Source organism: Merops nubicus, unplaced genomic scaffold, assembly GCF_000691845.1.
Source record: "Merops nubicus isolate BGI_N331 unplaced genomic scaffold, ASM69184v1 scaffold17568, whole genome shotgun sequence".
In the NCBI taxonomy this organism is placed as follows: Eukaryota; Metazoa; Chordata; class Aves; order Coraciiformes; family Meropidae; genus Merops; species Merops nubicus.
Window position 1 is genome coordinate 60,715 of NW_008626751.1, and position 25,004 is coordinate 85,718.

At 40.4% G+C, this 25,004-nt stretch overlaps 1 protein-coding gene across 1 annotated transcript in view; it reads right to left on the bottom strand.

Annotated features, from left to right (window-relative positions):
• Window positions 1-6,271, bottom strand: part of SLC38A4 (solute carrier family 38, member 4) — a 16,321-nt gene extending 10,050 nt beyond the window's left edge. The window contains exons 1-5 of the mRNA XM_008946115.1: window positions 6,153-6,271; window positions 5,247-5,337; window positions 3,865-3,980; window positions 800-873; window positions 574-666 (exon numbers count right to left, since the gene is read on the bottom strand). Of these exons, the coding sequence (XP_008944363.1) occupies window positions 574-666; window positions 800-873; window positions 3,865-3,980; window positions 5,247-5,337; window positions 6,153-6,271 (493 nt within the window). The remainder of the gene's footprint in view (window positions 1-573; window positions 667-799; window positions 874-3,864; window positions 3,981-5,246; window positions 5,338-6,152) is intronic.
• Window positions 6,272-25,004: the final 18,733 nt, after the last annotated feature.

The following is a 25,004-nucleotide window of genomic DNA, read 5'->3' on the forward strand; positions in this document are numbered from 1 at the left end:
CCTACTACTTAAATTGGCAAGCATACAGTCACCTGTTCTGAGAGTGTGGGGGGGATATTTCACAGGAAATATTTTTGTGGATTGAATACTTTCAACAATCACTCTTAAACACTCAACATCTTAGAGAGATTATAACCCAGCTGTCATTTTAATGAGAGAATTTGGCTGGAAGATGAATTACTGAAGAACCTTTCTTTTATGGAGAAGTCAGAACCATATGCTGGTCCTTTTAGGCAGGTTTACTCTTTTCTAAGTTGAAGCACATGATGCAGCCTGAGCTGCGGTCAGTGAACAGAAATGGTCAACTCCCTGAGGACAGGCAGCCAAGTAATTTTAGCCATCACTGAAGGTTCTTCACTGGTCATGGAGAGATCCCAGACAACAAGCCTTCACCAGACACTAAAGTGTCAGATAGCTGAAACAAGGCAAGATTATTTCCTCCTGTCCTTCCTTAGTACAATATAATGTACATTGTACCTGGCTCATCTCTGATGCCAATTAACCAGACAGAGGAGGGAACGCACTTGTGTTCCATTAAAAAGCATTGGAAGTTAGAAAACTTTTGTCCCTTACCTCCAATGTTCTGCATTGTAACTGAAATGAAAACACCACACTTCCCAGGCCATCCAAATGCCTTTTCTCCCAGTTTTTCATATATCAGGGATCCTGGAAAAAAAACAAACCAAAACAAAAAAGAAACATGGGCCATGGCACTGGACACCCTTAATGAGTTGCATTCCAAGGTAAAATACATGCATACAGCAGGGACATTTAATCAGTCACAGCCTGATCCTCATACCTCCTTCTTTCGATATCTTCAGCAAGAGGTGGACCGAGTAGAGCGACAGTATTGCTACGCTGAGCAGCAAGACTCTGCAAGGCAAAGCAGAAATCAGAATCCCACGCAGGACATCAGCAACTGTTGGTGTGAATGTGCTCTCGCTCACTCTCATGAAATTCAACGTGTAAAAAATTTTCAGCAAGTTTGTACTTTAAAATGCCCCTGTTAAGTGCAGAGGTGTCAGCTGTAGCTTACTTGTGAGTGCAGTTGAACCGTATACACTCCAAAAGCCCTTTAAGGCTTAAGTCCAAGTAAGTGACAATTCTGTGTTATTCCATACGGACAGACTCTTACATCTTAAACAAGATCCAACTAAAATAAACAGATTTCTATGCAACAGTCAAGTCTTTGTTCTCTTATCACTGACCTCTCATTTTAATCTCTCTTCTTACTTAGCGCTATAAAACAAACAAACAAACAAAACAAACAAACAAACAAGCGAACAAACAAAACCAACCCAAACCATGACTGTGACAACTTCACTGACAGCTCCTGGCTACTCACTATTTTTGGCTACTGCTATGCCATTGTGAAGCTCTGGAGTTTAGCTTGAGATGCCCACTTTGCAAAGTACATTGGAAATCTTGTGTAATGCTAAAGAGCAGCATGACACTGGAAACATAGCTCTTGGAGCACTTGCAGCACACTCTTCTAGCCTAGTTTCCTTGCAGGTACTGGTGCCTGAATTTCTTAGGTCTGATTACTATCATCTTCCTTCCACATAACATTTGTGTCCTATGTGATTTCATCTACCTGCGTCTTGTGATGTGCTGGTGAAAAATGTAGCTATTTATGGCATTTTCAGGGCACAGCACTGTGGGCAGCCTACCTTATTACCATAAATGTCTTGTCACCAGCCTGCAGAAGTGTTGGTGTAGAAGAGGATGCAGTGGCAACATGACAGACTAGGAAATATGGATGTGCCTTACTCCATGACTGGGCAGGATGTTGTGCTTATAAACGCACGAGTCACTGTAGCTACAGGAGACATGGACAGCCAGGATTGTGAATGAGTTAGTCTAAGAGGAGACATGGGCCCTGGGGCTGGGATGGACACCAGACCATCACAGTTTTCTCTCTTCAAGAGAGACAGACTTCATGTGAGCAGGATTGTGTCTCAGGCTGTGGGATCATACAACATGGCAAGGGCAGATCATGTCTGATGTTGCAGTGTATCCTGCCATGATGACATCCTTCTTGATCAGGGGCACCCATGCAGTCGCTATTCAGGGACATGGTCACTGTGTCCTGACACGTGTGGTAAACCAAAGCTATCCTGGCTGCACTTGTTAAATCATGCCAGGCAGCAGAAGTGACGCTCTGGTATGTGCCCTGTGCCATTGCAAACCTCCCCAGCAGGAGCCCTCCTTTTGCCTTCGCCCTGTAGAACATCTAGCATGAGAATGCTTGGGCAATGTGAGAACAGTAAACAGCAAAAATTTAGACAATATTGCCTGCATTGTCTAAATTAGAATGAATGTCCAGCAGTTTCCATTTAGTAGATGGGATTTTTCTGTCCTGTTAGTGCTAATGCCATGATCTGTGAAAACAGAGGAATGTCCAGCAAGTGGATGCATGCCATGGGGGTAACAATATCCCCACACAGTTTTATACTTTTAAATAAAACTCCTTCCTTTACCAGAAGGGAGAATGTTCTCATGCAGAAAGTATGGCAGTAGGGCACAAAAGAAAATGAGCTGTGAGTGGAAGTGTCTTTTGTTTTTGCTGTTTAAGACTGCATAGGGTTACTTTAGCATTACTCCCTGGTTTAGCACAGACAGCAGAGTTAATATCATTAGGCTCATATCAGATGTTTAGCCACCCGTGTGAATGAAAAGAGCCTTAAAAATAAAGATATTACAAAGGTAATTTTTTTTTCAGTGAGGTTTAATATATCACAGTTTTCTCTCCACTGGTAATTTATGGCCATACTATTTAGTACAAATGCTCAGAGAAAGATGGGGAAAAAAAAATTCTACATTTTTCAGACTCTAATGAAGTCGATTTTAGAACCAGCTTCCCTTTTTGTATCTGCAAATGCTATATCTAAACTGTTTGAGTGTAGGTGCTGTGAAGTAATTATCCAGGACAGGATTTGCATCTACAATTAATTTTTAGTTAAAAATTCTACTAGCAAAACAGGAGGTGTTTCTTAGCAACTGGAAACTACATGTAGCATTTCAAATTCTGTTGCTGTCGTAGTTACACAATCTCCAGAAGAAAGAAGCTGTGTAAAGATAGACATGGAGCCTGATTTAAAGGCTTGTTAGATATCAGTAATGTAAAACGATGGCCTATTGTCATATGCTACTGTCATGCTTTATTCCAGCCTCATCGGGGATTAAAATTAATGCTTCAGCTAAAATTAAAGCTAGTTATTAAAAAAGGAAAACCAACATTTTTTTTGTACAGTCTGTCTCATTTTCCAAGGTTACCCACAGATTAAAAACTTCACATGGCTATCTGTTACTGTCTGTCAAAACCTGTTTTGTATAGATACTGTATGTCAGCCACATACCATTGTTGTCATCTGTGCACATGGAGTACAAATAGACTCAAGGGAGAGACATTAAATCTGAATAAATCTGTGAATGTCTTTGAATTCAAACCATACTGCTATTTCAAACTTATATTGGATATCCTTCTTCTATTTCTACATAGTGATTAGATAGTTTGGATAATTTAAATATATACTTTATGGGTGATTTATTTCCCTTGTTGAATTCCCATACTGAACCAGCAAGATTGCTGTTGTTATTTTAGTATATTGTTCTTCCCCTATGACTTCACAGTATCAATTCACCGTTATGTTCCTGATACAAAACAGGGATAAAATAATAATTAAAAAAAGGTTTTGTCAGCAGTGGATGGTTCCTTGTGGTGCAGCTAAAATGTTTTCATTACAGATGATCTTACAAAACTTTTCAGCTAACAAAACAAGCTTAATGTGCCTCTTGAACCACAAAAACTCTAGCTCCAGCTCACTGCTTATATTTTCTTTGCTTTTTTCTACATATACTTACACAAAAAAGATAATTCCTGTATTTGCCATTGCATAGGAGAGGCCCAAGATGCCACTGCCCATAATGGCATTGCTGAGGTTGAACGAGGACATTCCAAAGGAAACTCTGCCCCGGTGCTGTTGGGAGCAGGAACAGAAAGTGGCAATTAGTTTGCATTTTCCTGAGCACAACAGACTAATTTTCCTGATTGCTGGTTTTCCCTTAGAAGTAGAACTTTGTCAAGTTTCCTGAGCCCACAGGGGCCTTCTGCTTGAGGAGTCTTTTTACCCCCAAAGCAAGCTGTGCCAGTAGGTGTTTGCCTCTTCCCACTCTCCCCTTGTCTTGGCAGGAGCGTGAGCTACTTCCCTGACAGGCCACTGGGGTGACATAGCCACAACTGGCTGTGTTTCTATAGAAGGACAAGCTATTATCTGAGCAATTTCCCAATTATTGATTTAAAAAATTTGGATGTTTTAAAAAATTAATCTAACTTGCTATTGAATTTTTCTTCAAGTAGGATGTGCTGCTTTATTTGAGGAACTGAAAGTGTGTGTGGGAGAAGAGAAGGAAGTGCTGCGTGGCTTGAGCTGGAAGCAGGAGGACGGAAAAGGACAGCAAGCTAGAACTGGGGGTATGGTGTGTGAGGGAGTCACATCTGCCACCAAGAGGAAAAAAAAAAAAGAGGGGGAGAATATGGTCTAATTTCAGATAGCAATCACAAATAACACTTTTGGGGTTTGTTTGCTCAATCTTAGTAAACCTTGTAACAGGACCAATAAAATAATGCCTCTCTTTAAACCAGGTTCATGAAAACTGAATAAAGTTAAATCCTGAGCAGAGAGGTACCCACATGCACACCCTGGGAACAGATGTTGTGCTTCCATTTGCACATGGAGTTTTCTAAAGATTTGGAGGCATGCTGTGTGTGTAATATTCAGCATTGTAAAGCCAAAACCAAATGTCCTTTCTTTAAAACAATGCAGCTGGATGTGGATTCATTTACACTGCTGCTGGAAAAAAAACAGTCCAAGCACACACCAACGAAGGCCCAGCTCTACCTTGATATAGGATCAACAAAGTTCCTTCAACCAAATCTCCTGTCAGAAAAATGGGTACAGAGCCATGCTGGCTGAACATCTCGGATGAGATGATATGGAATCTTCTGAAGTGCAAGTATCACCTGAGGAATTTTTCTGATTACTTCTGAAGGAAAAACCCAGTTTTACTTGTAAGACAAGAGAAACTGTTTGCTGCACTGACTGTTAGGAAATGTGTTTACTATTCCAAAGCCGTGAATGTGCTGATCAAGTTCCAGAGTAACTTTGTTTACTGAAACTTTTTGCAAAAGATTCAGGTCAATAAATTTTACTTTGTCATTACCCTTAAAAATGAATAAAACTTACATATTCTTCACTATATTCTTCCAGTTTCTTTTTACCCAGATATCCATTTGTAAGGAACTTCTGACTTTCTGCATCATCACTAGCAAATGGACTGAACACAAAGAAAAATAAGAAAATATTAGATGAGGCTTATGACATCCATTTTGATCAAGTAATGCCTTTTGTCATTACTGACACTTTCCTTTGACATTGCAATGAATATTTAAAAATTCTTCAGAAAAAAACCTCTTTTCTCCTGTAAGATTCTTGTGTCCAATGACATGTTTAATAGATCTTTGCTTCGCGTTGGAATTTAGTTTTAAACCCAGTAATCTTCAAGTTATGTCTGATTGCAGATGTTGGAAAGCAACAGTTCCTTCCTGCCAGCAATGTGGTAAATCTGAGCACATACTCCGCATCTGAGGAATATAACGCCTTGCAACTGCCCTGCTGGAGAGACATGCCGAGGGGCTCAGTAAGCTGAGAGCTGGTGGCTAATGGCTGGTTTTGAGATGTCTTTTTCAAGCCACCCAGGTGCTGGTGCTATCATGGGTCCTTCTGGAAATGCCTGGGAATAGGCCATCGCTGTAGGAATGCTGAGCTGCTGCCCTCCTTACCATGCCCTGGAAAACGCATGTTAATTTATACAAGTACAATCTGACTGAAGTGACTGGAAATTGGCAAGTGGGCACTCAGGGCTGGGAGCTTGCAGAGGTCACTCCAGGTAGTGGCCGGCAAGGGGTGACCTGGGCTGCTGCTACTGTGCTGGGCATACCATCCTCCAGAGTGCAGAAAAGGGAGAGCTGGAGCTGTAGGAAAACATCAGCTAAACAATCACAGTAATTTGAATGTATTACTTAGGAAATTTTTTTTTTTTATTAGTGCTGTCTAGCCTTAACAGAATAGCCTTCCCATTTAAATGCTTACCTCCTAATAGCAGCCTTTTCTGAATCAACCAGCTCTGTGTAGTTGTCTTCAAGGCTTTCCCCACTGTTGCTCTGCTCATCAAGTTCGATGTTGACTTTTTGCAGCTCCATGCGATCCATTAGAGCGGTCAGTACTTTCCAACACACACACTTGCTTCTTCAGGGTAAACAGTCCTGTGCTGTCTGCTCGCAGGTCGTCTCTACCATGCAGGGACTGCCAGAACACTCTGTTCTGCAAACAAAACACAACAGAACTCATTAGAGTTTTTCACAAATTAGATAAACCAGTGTGAATCGTTTGGTTTATGTTTGTTCTTTGTAATAGCATTAAGAGGAGAAACCATTGCAGACTGGGAAAATTCTGGGCAAGTATAATGTCCCTTTATATACCAGCACTTGGCCCTTCTGTCTCCCTTCAAATGGGAAAGCGTACAGGGGCCAGCGGATGCACGGTGGGTGTTGAGCATCTAGCAAAATTACAAAGCCAGCAGAAAATAATTTATTGAACTGTTGCTTCTGAATTTCTAGGGGATGGTGATTCAGAAGCCCTTGCTGAAATGAAGGGAGTGTATCAGGGGTTTCCTACCACTGCTTAAAAACATACATACTCTTAGGGGGAACACTCAGTGTTTTGAATCATTTGTTGTAAGATTAATATTGTCACAGATGTAAATGCTTTGAAGTTTTATCCCTTTCACTGTGATCTGACGGAGGTGAGCATCCATAATGGTTGGACTCAATGATCTTAAAGGTCTTTTCCAAGCAAAGTGATTCTATGATCTCTGTATGATAATTTGGAGGTGCAATTCTCATTTAGCAGTTTCTGGTTTTCAGTATATCTGTGTTTAATTCTTACTTGTCCTGCAACCGGAAACTGTCTCATACAGGATTATTATATGGACATAAGACTGATTATCTTTATCCTTGTTAGGAAATTTCCTGTCTTTTAAAAATCATTTTAATAAATGCTCAGTTCTCCATTTCTATGTGGACCAAAGGAAACTGTGCCAACCAAAATTACAACGAGGACTCCACTGCTGTGGTTTCTGCAGTTTCATGCCACAGTCTCATCTTCAGATATACGTTTACACTTATTTGCTCATTCCCAGATTCAAGAGGAAAACATTGTGCAAGAAATGTTACAGTTTTACAGTACTTTTCCTTCCCCAAAGGTATTCCTTGATGCATTTTTTATTTCCATTTCACAGCTGAGGAAACAAAGGGGCACACTGATGAAGGGAGTGAGCACAGACCAGGCAGCACATTACTGGCACATCTGGGGCCAGAACTGCAGGCTTCTGGCAGACTGTTTACCTGCTGCCTTGCAGGCACACTGGCTGGATCCATTACATTTTTCATGATTATCACATGCTAAATGCATCCCAGCACTGTGTAATAACATATCAGAAGACATCACAACAAATAATTTCTATGCCTGGCTCTTGGTAACACTAAACCTGCGATTATTTAATAGCCTTTTTCCTGGCTTTACATTTATGGCTGTATAGGTCCTCACTCAATGACCAGACCATCACTATCCTCTGGTACTGATCACATGCTGTTCTTAAGAACAGCTAGAAATATATTTGTAGTGGCAAAATGTTAGAGTGTGTGTGCTTAAAATGTAAATGTAAACTTTAAATACCAGTCCTGGGGGCTAAAACTGACCCTAGGCCAGAAATTAAAACCAACTTCCTTGCTTCTTACTAAAACCATTCACTCAGACCAGACAACCGAAAAGGAGAAGCAATATCGGAGTGCATTAAGAGATTTCCTACCAAAGAAAGTGACTGTGTTTACTCCTTTCTGCTCCTGTGCAGGGAGTGTGTGTGAGGGGACAAGAGACTTAGGCAAGAGGGCAGAGCTGCCAGCACTCGCATTCCAGCAGCCAGGGGGTTCTGCTCACTCAGGATATGAATAACTCCAGGAGACAAAAAAAATAATAACAACCCCCCCAAAAAAAGCCCTTCCAGCTGTGGCTTCATTCACAGAACGGTCTTCAAACACTACCCTGTCTGAGAAACAAAGTCTTTCCAATTCCTGATGCTTATTTTTAATTTGTGGGGTAAAAGTCAGGCAGACAAATCTGACTGTGCTCAGCCCTGTTCTGGTAAAGGGTAAAATCCACCCTGTGTGCACTGCCTAATGCCTGTTAGAGAAATATCTCTTCCAGAAGTGGAGGTCCAAAAAATACAGGTCTTCAAAGAGTTGGGAAACAGAGGGAAAGTAAGCAAAAAAAGTTGCCAGGAGTAAAGTTATATAGAGATTAGACTGAGGAGGAAAGTCTGTGCAGGACAGCAAACAGTTCGGAAAGGGGGAGTAAAAATTGACTGAAAATACGTGTTAAAACATAAGAATCATCTGGACATTGTCCTGTCAAACATTTACACAAGTCATCTGATTTATGGGTGTCATCTCAAAAGGCTGTGGAATTACTGTGGGCATTACATAAAGCAGTGATTTTCAATAATTTTTTTTTTTTAAAGATCCATGAATTCCTAAAAGACTTCTGGTGAAGGTGCAAAGCCTCAGGTAGCAAAATTAAATCTGTTGAGAACCAGTTTTGTTGCAGCAGTCACTTTTTAGAAAGTGGTTGGCAGAGCTCAAGGGGTCTGCAAACCATGAGCTGAAAGCCATTGGCATAAATGGGGCCAGGATGAGCTCCATGAAATAGGCTTGGTATTACGTTTGAATCCTGCAAATACTAATAACAGTAATTACAACCAATGGTGTCTTTGAAGTTCATCAGGACTTGGCAGAGATGGCCCTTAGTTGATGGAAATCCATATCTTCAGGTTCTGAATGCTGCAGGTACTGAAGGGTTTGGGAGGATGCTGAGGCACTTGTAGTGCATAATCCCCGTAAGTAATGTAGAATGGGCAGAGCGGCCACCCCCTCACCTGAGGAGCAAATGAGGTAGCCCCACGCCTCTTGGGTCACTGCTCGACAGGCAGGATATTATTTAGGGAAGCTCTGTTCAGAGTGAAGTGATGGTTACAGCTGCACACAGTACCATGCCCAAGCCGACTGGCAGGGCCAGTAGATGTGTGATCTGTTGCACTCTTGCAGGGGTTCCTGTTGGCTGGACTGCTGCTACTGGGTCATGGCCAGGCACCAGGGGAATGATGGCATGACAGAGCACAGCCACCAAGGTCGGGCAGGCCTGGGCCCTGCCAGAAGCTTGGCACATGACATCAGAGGAGAAACACTGAAGTTCATCTGCTTTATCTTCCCTGGGATTCAGTGCATTCTGCTTTAGAGCTGTGAATTTGGTGCCTAAACTCTGTTCTAGGCATCCAAACACATGGTGACTTCCCCAGCTTCCTTTTCCTACAAAGGAATTTTCTAATTTTGGAAGTAACCATAAAACTCTCCATTTTTTCCTTCCCTTAGTTAAAACCAGTATGTTCTTCCCTTACGTTTATATAAAAGAAAAATCTCTTAGCCCTGCAGCGTTCCTTAAACTTGGCTTCAATGTAGCGTTGGTTTTGCTGCCTCCTGTGGCATTTGGCTAAACAGAAGACATTTTTCTTAAAGTATGGCATAAAATGGAATTACTGGTTGCAAAAATTAACCTATTATTAGAGGGAAGTTATTTATTCCTATAAAACTATCTTTCTCTTCAAGTATGTTGTGCTGTTCTGCATCCTTAAGTAATGGTTTTCAGCAATGATTCAGAAAATGATTAATTTTCTGGCATTTGATTTCACAACATTATTGATTTCTGTCCAGTCTGCAGCTAGGACATTAAGAGAATGGACAACCATTGAGCAAATAATGCCGTGTCACAGGTGTGACTAACATTTTTATCAATATATATCAATACCAAGATTTGTAAGCTCTGCCATGGTATCTGCTTAAGAAGATTTTGCCAGATTCTTTATCTTCATGACAGTGACTTTATAATATTATTGTTTGTGCAGCTATTTCAAAACGAAGTAAGAGTTGTCACTGTGAAATAAACAATTAAAATGCAAAGCTTGCTATTCATTTATTTACAGAAATGTTAGGCAGCTAAATCGAAAGCCTTGAAAAAAATTGTCAGAAGTTAGCCAAGGGCTGAAAAGGAAAGCAAGCATTTGTTTCTTAATTGCCTGGTCAATTTTAAACACCTTTTGTTGCTTCTCTGCTTGCTTAGGTTGTGATTTACTGTACAAAAGAAAACCACCTCAAACCAAAATGAAAACTGCTAAATGTAATTCCTGAAGAAATACCACAGATATTTGCCAACATAAATTACCATGTCAGTAAATCTTAAGGAGACAATCCTTCACATTGCACTTATATTTACAGATTAATTACATTTCTAGTTCTCAAATTTTAAATGCGTGGCCAATGTCTAAAATACATTGATCTGACATTGTAAAGAAAAAAAGTTTTCAGTTTACCTCTGAGTTGAACAGGTTCTCTTGCTCGCTTGCTAAGCAGATTTTGTCTTTTAGGAATTACACCTGGAATGAAAAGTTTGCTCATGTGAAACCTAGAGAAGTTGGACAGTGATTTAAAGACAAATGGGAGTGTATCAAATGAACCAATCAACAGCTGCTACACCCCAACAACTCCCTTTGACAAACTTGCGTCAGCTCTTTTTTAAAAAAGGGGAAAAAAAAAGAAAGGTAAATCAGTTTATTGGAGCACACTGAGGGCAAACATCTCAGTCCTCAGTTACCAGAGCTATTTGCTCTCCGAGCTTAGCACTATTACAAAATGCCTATCTGCAGAAGGCTTCACCCAGGCTTGAACATGCTCTCATTTGATAGTCTTGATTTTTGAATGATTCGCGTGCATTAAACTTGCAGTAGCACAATAATAAGAAGCCTGGAAAACAGGATTTGGGAGAAACAGCTAAGGGCTGCCACACTGCTCTTATCTCTGTGACTATAGAGCTGCATCCTGCAATTGCAGTGAGGTGTGCACAGCAGGACGTGGTCAGAAGAGTGTTCTTTCAAATAGGCTGCTTGACCTGTGCCTTAGTTTCCCAGCTGAAATATTTACTGTAATTGCAGTTGTGGAGGTATAGGTCAAATGAAAAATATTATTCATTTAACAACAATATAGACCTGTGGAAAAGTATTTCATTACCTGTGATGTGCCTGTAATACTGTAGAATTTGCAACCTTTTGTCCAATTACATAATGATCATAATTAAAAACCCAAACAACTCTCCAGCCCTCCCTCCTGTGTAGGCTTTGTGATTAAAACCCTCAGACTGGCCTGACTGCAAAGGCAGGAAGGCAAGAGAAGGGATGTAATTTTTGATACTTAGAATTTCCTGTGGAGCACTTCAGACTGCTTTAGCTCAGGCTGGGTGACAACCTGTGGGAACCCAACTCCTCTACACTGCGGGTAGGGCTTTCGCCTGCTTGCTGCTGGCGCTGGCTGTGGTGTGTCATTTCATGGTTCACCCCCCTCCAAAAAAATCCTGGTTCCAATATAGACTCAGACAAATAGTTTAACAAAAATAATCTGTCTGCCTCAGTTCTGCATTCCCATGAAAATGCATTCGATCATAAGGCCCATCACGCCATATGATGCCAAAAGCAGTACAGTCCAAAGATTAAGAGGTGCAAGGTTTGGAGCTAGTGGTCCTATCTTGCTCTAAACCTATCGCATAGCTGGAAAAAACGAACAAATTTTAGGGCTTAGATTGGTTAAAGTGACTTAGAGTCTGAAAGCTGCCTGTATTTTCCATTGCATCCGCTTGTCTGATGAGGGAAGCAGGCATATGACAAGGAATAGTTGCCCTTAATGAATTAAAGCAGTTCTCAGCTGTGGTTTGGCACCAAACTGTTCTGTGCCACTGCTGGGGTGAGAGGAGCAGAACTGCAGGAGAGGCTGGGGAAGGCAGTCCTGCTCTGTTGGTGCCTGTTTGCTCTGCACACTTCACAGGACAGTGGGTACGGGCAGTTTCCTCGTGCTGTTGTTTGTGTGGACGTCTCATGTAACAACAGGGGAGAGAAAAACATTGCTTTAAACAAATGGAAACAAGAGTGTAAACCATAAAGCAAACAGCAGGGAGATTTAGGGACAGATGTACTAACAAATCAGCAGCAGCTGTGAAAATTACTTGGATTCATTTCTGAATCTGATTTAAAAAATAATAATCAAGATTAGAGTTAATTGCCTTTTCAAATACCACAGTTATTGATATCTATGTCTGACACCCAATGAGCCTAGGCAGTGTGACAATTCTCTCTATAGTCACACCAGGGTACTTGGGTGGGTCTTTCCTCAGTGTATGGACTGATGGAGTCATCAGAACCAATGGTGCTTGGCAGTGCCCCTGCCCCAGCACCTGGTGCACCAAAGATACCAGACAGCAGGCAATTTTCTCTGCAGAGGAGGAGACAGCTGTGTTAACATGGGGTTTCTTGGCACTGGCAGTTCCTTCTGCCTATCCCTGACTAGAAAAACACTGCTCGATTTTCACCAGGAAAGACTTCTCTCCGCAGGGCGGGTGTCAGTGTCCAGTCTTCAGACTCAGGGGACACACATCATAACCCCAGACTGCAGAGCCCTTTCTATCTTGTCTTCAGCATAGCTCTACTTGAGTTCACTAGTTCTAAAGAAAACTATATTTTCAGGGATTACTAGAGAATATTCGAGATTTTTAAGAAGAAAATGTATTTTCTTGATTTCTGGCAAAGAATAAGACTAAATTCTTAATTATAATGTTGGAAACAGTGAACAAAAGAAAGCACAACCTTGTGATACTCATCACACCCGTGCCTGTTTGTAGCTAGCACTAGCTTTCTGTGAGAAATGTCTCTGCTGCAGCTACTCTGCAGCCAGAGTAGCTTATTTACATTCAGAGAAGGGCCAAGTGTTCCACTTCTGATCCACGCTCCTCACCAAAAAAGCTGCTAAATAAATCTGTTCTTCATCCATGGATTTGTGGGATCATACTACAAACTCCGAGAGTCACCTCAGTGCCTATGGAGCACCCTGCAGCTCATTAGGGAATGTTTCCCCCACAATGCCCAGATCCCTGTTTACCCTTTCTGTGAGGAAGGTGGATCAACTGAGCTGGAACTGTGATATTTGGTAGATGTTATGTTATAGTTTCCTCTTCTGGTGACTTTTGGCCAGCTAGCATCTCATAGGCACAACATGTGATGCAGTAACACCTGCCATCATTTACAGGAGAAATTCCCCGAGCTCCAGACAGAGTCTCCTACATTTGCCACATCAGCAGGTCCTGTTTTCTGCATACTATAATGCTCTTTAGGGAGCAAACCCTACCAATCATTGCTTAAAGCCCTTGTCTGAGGCAAAGAGAAGTCAAGAGCTGGTCTGGCTGCATGAACTGGAGGTGCTGACCCAGAGCTTGGTGCTTCAGGTACCCCAAACATGGGGAGCACTGTGGCACTGGTGGGGGAAGTCCTGTGCACTCTGCTGCCTGCCTTTGACTCAGCTCCTGTCCCACACACTTGGGCTGCAATGATCAGCCTCTAGAATTTGAGCTTAGGCAAAGCAAGTGGGGATGGTGCTGCTCTCTCAGTAGCTGCTTGCTTTGCTATGCCTGTGTGCTTGGCCTGACAAAGGCCAAGAAGGGTAATGTAATCTCCTGCATCTCAAACACCCTGAATTCTCACCCAGATTCTGGAAATTCAAGGAGCCACATGGCTTCAGCTGGACTAAAACATCTGGATTTTTCAGAATAGAAAAGGCTGGGAAAGCAGGGCTTCTTTAAGGTGTCAGAGGGGAAGCTAAATAGGGGCATCAGAGCGAGCTATAGCTGCTTGAAGGGCAGTTACAACTACAGCAGTGCCAGACAGCCCAGACATGGGACAGGAGCCACATAGCAGGGCATGGGAAGTTCAGGCTGGACATAAGGAGAATGGTAGTGCAACTCAAGAACATGTTGCTTAAGGAGTAGAGGCTGCAGAGTCATCATCCTAGAAGGTTTTTGAGGCTTTGCAAGACAAAACCACGTCTGAGTTGACCTGGTGTTCATGGCAGCCCTGCGTTGTGGAGGTGGCTGGACGAGCTGTCCTCTACATATCTCTTTCAACTAGTGTTCTGATGAATCTGTGAAACTGCTTAGTGTCACAAGCAGGAACACAAAGATATCTAAAAAAAAGCTGCAATATCCTGTTTTTCATTTCAAAAAACGTAATTTCTTCTTATCCTCAAGTTTCTTCCAGTCTCTCTGGCAACAATGAGCTTCACATGGCAAGTCTGAAGAGCTACATTTGCAATTGGCTTCAGTGAAGTGAGGAAGAACTTAAAATATTAAACAAAACTCAAGGAATTAATTTTAAGAAGTACAATTCCTTATAATAAACACAAGTTTCAAAATCATGGCTATAATTTACAATATATTAATTGCTTAACTACTGTATTTTTTTGACATTATGTCCTTATAACATTAACTACAGATGTCACAGGATATTTTCTTTGCAACATTACCACATCTCCCTGTTGTAATGATTCCTGCCAGTGAAGAGTCCAATTATTTAATTTTGCCCAACACTTTTAAGAAGAAGGGAAAGACAAAAAGTTTTAAAGTTCATAACACCTGAAAAAAAGACACTTCACTGCAGTGGCTAAAATGTGGCTTAGAGTCTGTATAATCGCAATGGAGTGACACAGGGACATCTCAGAAAATGATTCAGCCCTCCTAGAATGGGCTTGTGGTCACCAGTGAGCCTCTTTAATACACTTTAGTCAGGTGCTTAAAGGTTGGTGGTATTAGTCTGGGCTTTAGGAAATGTATATGTGTTATTTATACTATTTAGAGGAAGGATTTACTATCCAAAATATGTTTTGCCTTCTTTCTGTTTGGATTATGTTGGGAATAGACAAAAACATCCTCTCTAGATTTTGACCCCGGGCCTTGTTCCACACCCTCACATAAAAAAGATTACTTTAGTGGTGCCAATCCCCCCCTCCATTATTTTCAGAATACATTTGAGATCATCTTGCACTGTCAGAACAATTATTCCTGGCTTCACGTGTTGCCTGAGTGAATGCAGGGTCTACCTGAAAATTTTCACTGCCAGCTTACGTTTATTGTTTGCTCTGAACATGCTCATGTGTGCTAGAAAGAAAATATTATCCATGCTCTACACAGAACAGACCTTGCCAAACAAAGCTGCAGGAGGGAGAAATGATGAATTTATTTTGTGGTGAATAGCCACTGCTGTATAACATGCAATATAATACCATGGTTCTATATGGTTTTAAATATGATAGCTCACTGAGGAATATTGAGGTGTTAGATCACTTTAGCTTATACTGATATATATAAGGAGTCTTAATGTCTCCTTGTTTGGAGCTGTATATTGCAATTTATCCAATCTCTTTTACACTGTGCCATTTGCTAGGTGTAGAGAACTGCCCTTTCAGGTGCCTAACAGAGGTGCCTTTCTCTTGGAACATGTTGCCATGTTCTTCCCAAATGTGAGTGAGTCATTTCAAGCTTCCTAATGTACCACTGGTTTGATGCCTGTGACTTGGGCAGTGAGTGGTGCTGAGACTCAGGGGCCCTGGGAGCATCCAGAGCTGCACATTAGGCATGTCTTTGGGGTCTCTGCTTCTTTTAAGGTCTGGAAAACTTGCAGGTCCAGATCTGCTGGGTGAAAAGGAGTTAAGTGTAGTTTGATATTCTGGTCTCCATTTTCATTTGAGGAGGCTAACTTTTGCAGCAGCTGCTATGAGCCCTGCATCATGAGAAATTAATCAGAAGCAGCCCAGCTCAGGTCTAACCTGCCAGAACATTTCATCCAAGTGGCCCCATGTCTGCTGCTGCCTCTCACAGAAGCCCCTTCAGATGTACGGAAAGCTTTCCAGTAGAGTCACTCATTAGGCTAGACTGACTGTGGCTCCCTCTTTCATGACACCCAATGCCTGTCCCATTGCATGACCAAATGTGTGTCAAAAATGGCGTGTGTCCATGTGTATCTACGATGAGATAAATAGAGCTTCAGTCACAAAGGTTGTGGAGGCCTCCCCATCATTTAATAGGGAACACATACATACATTTTCACTCATGTCTAGTCAGCCAGCAAAGCCTATATTTGTTTAGTAGTGTAGATCTCTCAAATACTTCCATATGTGCCAGCATGACATGCTGGGGTGGAAGAGCTGGCCACCACCACTCCTCACCTCAGGGTCACAGACTGAAAGCCTGGAAGAGCTCCCATGAAACCATCTGGTCTGTATTAGCTAGCGTGCAGCCAGCAGGTCAAAGACAAGGAAGAGATTATTCCCTTCCCTTAGGCACTTTTGAGTTTTGTCCCCCTCCCCAAGAAGGTGAACTGCAAGATAGTGGAGGAGTGTAAGGCATACAAAGAGACTTTGTGGGATCTGTGCTTGGTTAGCCTGCAGAAAAGAAAGCTAAGAATAGATGTTATTGCTGTGTGCAACAACCTAATGGGGATATGGAGAAGAAAACAGGCTTTCCTGGGAGGCAGAGAGGCAGTGAGCACAGTTGGCCCACAGTAGGGTTGGCAACACCTAGATCCTTCCTGACTGAGACACATAGTTGTAGCTCCCATGGTGAGCTAAGGAAAAGAGGTGGGCAAGGCGATAAGGCATCACTTTTATTGGATCACTGACCTAACTGGAAAAAGTGGGCAGGCCCTTCCTAACAGGCATTTGTCTAGTCTGTCCTTGACCACGTTTACATTAACCATGATTTGGCCATTTGTATTTAAGTTGTTATTACATTAGGAGTTAATACATTTTTATAAAACATGCAATAAAGCCTCTGATAGCTTAGTTTTAGCAGTTTTAGCTTAGTTTTAGTAGTTCTTCAGGGTCCCATGGCTACATTTCTGTTGATAAAAATCACAATATGTTCACATAAACTAGATGTGATTAAAATCAGCCTGTGAAAACAATCAGATTTCCCTTTCACTAGCAGACTCTGCAGGAGAGCAATACTATTATTTGTGCTGTCTGAGCAGTGTATGATACTTTGCAGCACTTAACATTGCCTAGACCCTGAGAGCAGCGTCAGCTCTTTAGAAAGAATTAGGATGAGGTACTATTCTTAAAAAGGTTTATATTTTCACAAAGGGGAAGCATGCCTTTGGAGATCTATGAGTGTTGACAGCTTACAAGGTTTTCCTGTTTATTAAAATGAATGAAAAAGAGGTAAAACCAATGCATTCCTGGGCCAGCAAAGTGTGAGCCCATTACTCCCGTCTGGCAGTGAGAGAAAGATGCTGTACAACTAGTCCTGCTCATCTCAGGTGCCCTGCAGTTAGTCCAGGGCATAAAACTGAATTTCTGGTTCTGCTGCAGAATTTTCCTGCCTCTAAGGCAACAGTCAAGGGAAGCTTATGCACCAGAGTGGCAGTCAGAGCTCATGCCAATGTGTTAGGCACTGACACTTTCCCTGAGGAGGTTCCCAAGGTGCACAAAGCTCTATCTGGAACAGACACCACTTGGACAGGGCTGAGAAGCTCAGGACCCGGGTAACCCAGGCTCTATAAAGTCAAAGTTTCTTCTCTGTTCAATCTGCCAAATCTGTTCAATGCACACCAAACATACACCTACCAGTATGAGATGTGGCAGCCTAACAAAGATTCAGCTGTCTTCTGCTGTGCTCCTAAAGGTTCCATGGCTTGGACTGACTTTGAGCATGGGCAATGTCAGTGCATCTCTACCCAAAACACAGCTTGTAAACAAATTCACAGTAGCTCAGAATAAGATATTTCAATGTTGTTAGTGGATCTAATACACTCTCTGCTCACTGGTTCTCCTTCTGCAAACCTCAGAATGTGGTACATCCCTATTTCACTTGGACATCACAGTCCAAGGGAGATCACAGGGAGAAGTACATTCAAGGCTAAGAAGGAAAGAAGCACACCAGTTCTTAAAAACTAGCTGCTATTTATCAGCTATTTAATGGATGAATTATATAGAAAAGCCACATAAAAAAAGGACAAGATGCAAAAAGGATTAAAAACATACTCTATGTGAAGCATAGTTTTTACTATTTTTCTGTTGAGACTTCTTATCTAGTCACATGCTTTTCTTGATAGTCTTCCTTACCCCGTGGTAGTGTCTTTTTGTAAAGTGTTATTAGTTTCTAAAAAGAAAAAAAAAACACCACCAAATAATTTATAACAATGATTCATGTTATTGCTCATTATTATTCTTTGTCATCCGAGACATTGCCTGGTTGTGCATTTTTCCCTTTTAAAAGAGAAATCTGGCTTAGCTATGAATATTTGAAGTTCTGTTTATTATACTAACTGAAATATATTTATTACACTGCTACGTTTTTGTATCCTTCCTGCTACCTTCTGCAAAACATACTTTTACTCTGACCAAACTGTGAAAATTCTGCAAGATCTTGCCCTCTCTGATCAAGTCATTGATCCACCAAGTTCAACAGCTTCCTGTGATGGCAGACAGTATCTGACCCAGCAGACCTCTGTCTTTTAGTACCACACTTACTACTAAGAAGCACTCCACAGGGAAGATGCCTTCATGAATTCCAGTCCTAATTTGTGAGATTTCCTGAGTTTTAAGCTCTATTCCTTCCTGAAAAATGAGATAGTAATAGTCATGTACTGCTGACCTGTATGGTTGTTAGTATAAAAGCATTTGAACAAGAGGAGAAGCTGCAGGAGACGTATGTCATTGCTGAAAATAACAGTGATAGAGCAACTGTAATGACAACCCTATGTTCATATGGCAGTTGCAATGAATTTGTGCAGAACCTTGGCCAAGAGGCTTTCCAGGCATGTAACTGAGCCTTTTGGACCCCTGAGCCACATTGACTTGACAGCCTGATGGCAAGAAGTCTGCCAAGCAACTTTCTGAACACAAATAGCAATCAAAGAAAGTCACCTCATGGGAACTCAGTCACAGCTGATATCTCCTTGACTGTGGACCCTATCTGAAAGACTAACAAGCTCTACCTTTTGGACATAGCATCTGGAAATGTGAATGTTCCCTCCTGAATTCTACTGTTGGATCTAATGAACTACATTAGCTTCCCCTACAAATCTTGTGCCATCAGGATTGTCTGTTATTTGATAACCAGTGGAATGTTGCTAGAAACACACTAAAGGTTCATTGTACCATGAAAACCTCCCAAATGGTTTGCTTGGCTTTGCAGTGATGTCAATATTTATTGCCACTGTCACAGACCCAGAAAGTTTACACAGACATGGCCAGGATGCAGCACCTGCAGTTCAGATAGGGTTACATACAACGCTCTCCCTCCACTTTTGAATCTAAGAGATACTGCATCAGGACTGTTGCCAATGAGATGCGTTTTTCAATTTGCCCAAACACTGTTGGGAAAGGAAGGGAACCAATGACCAACATATCTAAGTTCCTGCTTCTTGCACCACAGCCCCTGGCTGTGTTTAAACCCTGGAGAAGCGATGCTAACACTTTATTCCCACAACTCCCTTGAGTCAACATAAGCAAGTGCTGATGCTAAAAGAAGTACTGCCAGCTTCCCACTGACCCAGTCACTGTTTTCACTCTCCTCAATTCCTCAGTGGCTGCAAATAGTCATAAATACATACAGGAGATTAAAATAAATAAATAAATTAAAAGAGGCTTGTTTTAATCCAGAGCACTGCCCCGATCCCACTCATCATGTAGCTGCATGAACATCTGGCAGAAGGGAGAGAGAGATGGCATATGGCAATAATTGGGCAGAGGACTGGAAGGTAAGCCAGGACTGCTTATTCCAGTTTAAACTGAGTATGGAGCTGGCAAGCAACCTACAGCACTCGTACAGTGTTCCCTCAGGGCTAAAGAGGAGTGGAGGGTGGGTGTGCAAAAGTGGGAGACAGACTTCCCTGGTCCATTATATCTGGATTAGGCAGATAATGAACCAATTTTCTGACTCTAAGAAAATGCTGTCAAAAATGTTTAAGCTAGTCTAAACATAGCTAAAGTACCCTTCACTTACAAAGTGCTTCACATTATCCATGATGACAATCAAAATCAAGTACTGAAAATTTCTAATGAAACATAACCTAGTCAAATTGTTCTTTAAAATCAAAACTGTTGTCTCGTATTTTTTTGAAATTAACGAAAATCACTTATCTTATAAAAAGTTTTTATGTTTCAGCACATTATATTGAGAATAATGTTTCTTAATAATTACTCATAACAGCATTACTTAAAACAATTAAATCAATTAGTTCAATAAAATTCTTCAGCCGAACTGCAATATTATGGCACTGTGACTGATTGAGTTTGCTGCCTTTCCAATTAATGAAATATTGGTTCCTTTAGCAATTACACTCCAATTAGTCCACAGCAAGAACATTTTCCACTACTTATCCCCCACTGCTATCAGAGGGCTTTTATTGCTGGCTTTCCATTCTCTCTTTAATCCTAAATTAACAGAGTTTCTCACAATCCTTGCTTTGTAGAAGTATTGGAGTTTTAAAAAAAAAAAAAAATTTTTATCCATGCTAAAACGTCATCAACATCAGCAAATCCAAGAAATTACATTACTAGACACTGAAGTGTCATTTCACCCACAATCACTCATGGTTTTTGCTTAATTTTTAAAAAAAAAACCCAACCAACCAACCAAACTGTGGCTGTTCTGGAACAAGTAACAGTTATAGTCAAACACTAGGACAAAAAAGTAACTTTATCACAAAAGCTTAAAGAATCTTCTCATAGACCGAGTAATCAAGCCTCTGTCAAGGTGAGATAATTGTCAATCAAGCTCTCAATTTAAACACAGCTGCTAAAAATCAGAGACAAGTGAAGCAAGACACTTCACTGCATTTTGAGCACCTAACCCACAAGTGAGTACAGAGTCTGAGATCCTGTTGTAATCCTGTAGAGTTGTAAAATCACTCAGAAAAGAAGTCCAGATTGGAGAGATTTGTCTTGCTGAAGATGAATGTGTTTATAATGCTTGTTAAAATGGTACTTAATGAGAAAGATCTGAGAATGTATTAGCTTTTTTTTAAAAACATTTTTTAAGTATTAAAGAAAAAAGTGGTTCCTGACTTCCAATAGGCAATTAATATTTCTTTTAATCTAATCCTATTAGTAAAAGCTTTTTCCTGGCTCAGCAGACTGAATAAACATGCCAGAGGACTGTGAACACACTGCAATGAGCAATCACCATTCCTGCAAAGACTCATACTTCTTTACTTCGCTCTTGCCCGTTGACAGTAAACAGAAATTAAATATACAAGTATTGCTAGAACAGAGCTGTATTTATAGTTTGTCAGCATTAGTTTCCATGACCTTTTTTTTTTCTCAAAAGTTAAAAATTATTTAACATGTTACAGGTTTCATCACTTATTCTACTTGACTCTGTTAAGTACAATGTGAAGTAAAATCTGGAAGTCAACAGTTCTCACAGGAAATTAGCATTTTACTTTTATGTGCTACACATTCACACACCACTGTTGTTTATTATACTATTGCGTAATTTTGCACAAATATTGATTAGTAATTTCGTAAATCTGAAAACCACAATTCCCAGGTGATGACCATGACCCTAGAAAAAGTCTAGAGAAAACAACTTCGTTGGGAGACATACCTTGCAATAGATGTTTGCTTAACTGGAAATCCACAAGAGCAGCTGTCCAGTGCAACAGTACATATTTGCTTCTGAATCCTTTCTCAAAGGCACTATTTAAACATGTTGATGAACTGAGCTGGATTTCTCCCCACCTCCATTCCAGCAGAACAAGGAAATTCGGAAGATAAAAACTGTTTTGTTTTGCAAGTAGTGCTGTGTGGTAAGTGAGAAATTTACTCTCTATAGTCCTATTTAAATATGAAGGTGGGAAGGTTCCATATTCCTCTAAAGATGCAATGTCTGTGTGTACTGCTCAGTGACATTTCTATTTGAAAATGTGTATGCTTCTATTTCTAGAAGTGTTTGTATATAGAGCTCCTTGTCCATATTTGGCTTGATATTAAAGATCTGGCTACTGTAGCTTCATCACTTTGGCAAGAGCGAAACAAGAATTCCTCTATTAACAAAATCACAGAAAGGTAGGGGTTGGAATGGAAGTAGAGGATATAAAGAATATCAGTCTAATTCAAGATATATGACTAGTTTCAGACCTAGTTCTGATTTATGTTAAGCTGTAAACAATTGAGAATGGTAACAAGGGTTTTATGATGTGTGCAGCTGGACTAGCTATCACTAAATTTCACACAGCATCCTGAAGAGCAACAGTGCTAACAGATTTTTTTCAATCAATCACTCCTGTTTCAGGCTAAATTTGATGCTTTGACCTAAAAGAGAAAGTCTGTGTCTCCTGAGCCAGTCACACTTTACACTTCCTTTCCAGGCTCTGTTTTAGCCTTTCCTCTGTTAATGTCTGGATGGAAATCCCTTCAGCTTGTCAACACCTAACTATAATTAGCTGAAGAAATTTCTTAAAGTGCTCCTTCTCTCTTCTCTGTTTCTGCAACCATGCTAGCTTAAAAAAAAAAAAAAAAGAAAAGGAAGAAAGGCATTAGAGGTGACCTGAGGCAGGTCATCAATGGACCACAGCTGAGGTGGTGTCACTTATCTCCTCTTCCACCATTGGCCAAGAATCTAAATTGTCAGAAAACTTTATCCAATGTCTCTTCCACTCCTGTGTGCAGCATTTGTGCACGTGACTAACTTCATGTCATATGGTGGAAGTGCTAAGCTGATTTAATGGTATACTAAGTGCCAGAAACCCAAACTTTCTCACACCAGGACTGATGTTTTCTGTAGTAAAATAGAAACAAAAAGGTAAAAAGGTACAAGTTGAATCCTGCTTTTAAGATGAGAGTTTTTAAGGTGAGAGTTTTGTGACACTTATTTAAAACAAAAATGTCCATCAGCCATTTACTCTTTTGTTTGCTTTGTGTCTGCACCTGCGTTGGTGTCTGTAGGCAATAAACCATAAAGTAGAAACATGGACTGAATCTTGAGGTGTTCATTCAGGCTGAATTATTGTTACTGGCAAAAGAAGATTTGTCTGAATAAATTTAGCATCTCCTAATTTTTTTCCTGTATAAAGGAAAAACACTAAAAAATCATATCCCAGCAATTTTACTTCTCTCGGTTTTAGTAATCAGAATGTTATCTACTAATCTGGTTTAAAAACAGAAGGGTAAAACCATGCTTGCTAACAAGACTTGTCATGGGCTTGAGAGCAAAGGTTTGTTCCTTAAATATCAACCTTTGGTTTCACAGTGGAATCTTCTGATTCTTGTTAGCTTACCTTGTCTTTTCTCCTCCTCTGCAATGTCTTTAACACCAATTTCTGAGATATGACTTTTAAATTTTCAGATCTAATTGCTGGACAAACTAAAGAGAAAAAAGGAGAAAATGAGCTCTATTAGGAGTCAAAAATATTCTGGAAATTAAGGTCATAATTTCTAGAAAAACAAGAAGATGTTGTACTTTTTGTTGCAATTTGTGAAATTTTCTTTTTACTTTGAAGCCAATTTTACCTTGAAGCACAAGGGGTGTTTTCCAATGAAGACCCTTATAAATATATGTTAGCCCTCTCCTTCCAGTCCTCCTTGCTCCAGTTTTTTTATGTAGAAGTGAATGAAATAAGTAGAAACAGAAAGAATACACTAATTCACTGTCTTAGAAGGATTTCTTTGCACATTGATCAATACGACTGAAGATGACTGGTATGGTAAATAATAATATGGGATCTTAATAGGAAAAAAAGAAGATGAATTGCTAGCAGTATATGATGATAATTTTTTTGAAAAGTGGAGAGGCTTGTGCTTTAGTCATATTCTGCTTATAGGTAGGTGCCACAAGACATGTAGAATTAATTGTGTTCTACTTTTGTTTACATTACTAGATAGTATTTTCCAAAGTTTTTAGTATTGCAGCTTTTGACCCTAATATTGCAATGTCAGATACTGCCTTGTATCTGGAAAGAAGGTCTTACAGCAGAAGGTTCAAAGTGTACGATCTCTTTCTCATCTTCTAGTGCTTGATTTTGTGGAGCTTGAGATCTATCCTTTCATATAGTGCTGCAGAAACTGAGCAACAAGTTAGGCAGTAATGCTAATTAGTCCAAATGCTGTAGCACTTAAAAACAGGAGTTGTTTCCCCTTCTCCCCAACTCCATCAAAATTATATCAAAGATCTGTATGTCTCCATTTAACATGACAGACCTCAATCTATGCTCTGCAAAAACCCAGCTTCTATAGTTTATGTCAGGGCAACATCTGAAACACATCGCATCTCTCACTTTCTGACTGTGGGAGTAAATTCTCAAAAAATAACCTTCCCTCCTCATTACCAGCTAATGATGTACATTTATGATCTGTTTGAGTTTCTCCATCCAACCGTGTTCTTCCTGACTTACGGGAAAGATGTGTTTGTTCAGCCGCACTGCTCAGCCAGTTCAGCAATGAGTATCCACTCTCACTGGCTGACGTGAAGCACAGAAGAAACTGTTTCACTTAAAAGTGTGGTCTTCACAAGGTGCAAGCACATGCAACTACAAGCACATGTGCAAGTCCTAGTATAATTGTTAGATTACCCAATATAGGCTTTTCCTACAAAAGTTATTTTAGTTTTAAAATAAAAAAAAAAAAAAACAAAAACTCACGAAAGGAAAACATTTAATCAGGTCAATCTACAAATTTATACCAAAGCATAATGCAGGAGTTATCCTGACAAACACAGGGGAGCTCATAGTGAAAACTATTCTCAGAAAGTTACTTACTCTTTTTCAAAGTAAATTAAAAACATAAATAGGTGCCAAAAAGATAAATGTATTCTATTACTTCCAGCAAAGCATTCCTTTTTTATGTGTTATCCTGGAGAGTGACTCAAATACTTGCTCAGAAAAAGTATACTGGAGTCTACAAGTTAAATTTCTGATGCCATTTAGTTAAATTGAATCATTAAACACCAGAACTAAGGACCTGGTTC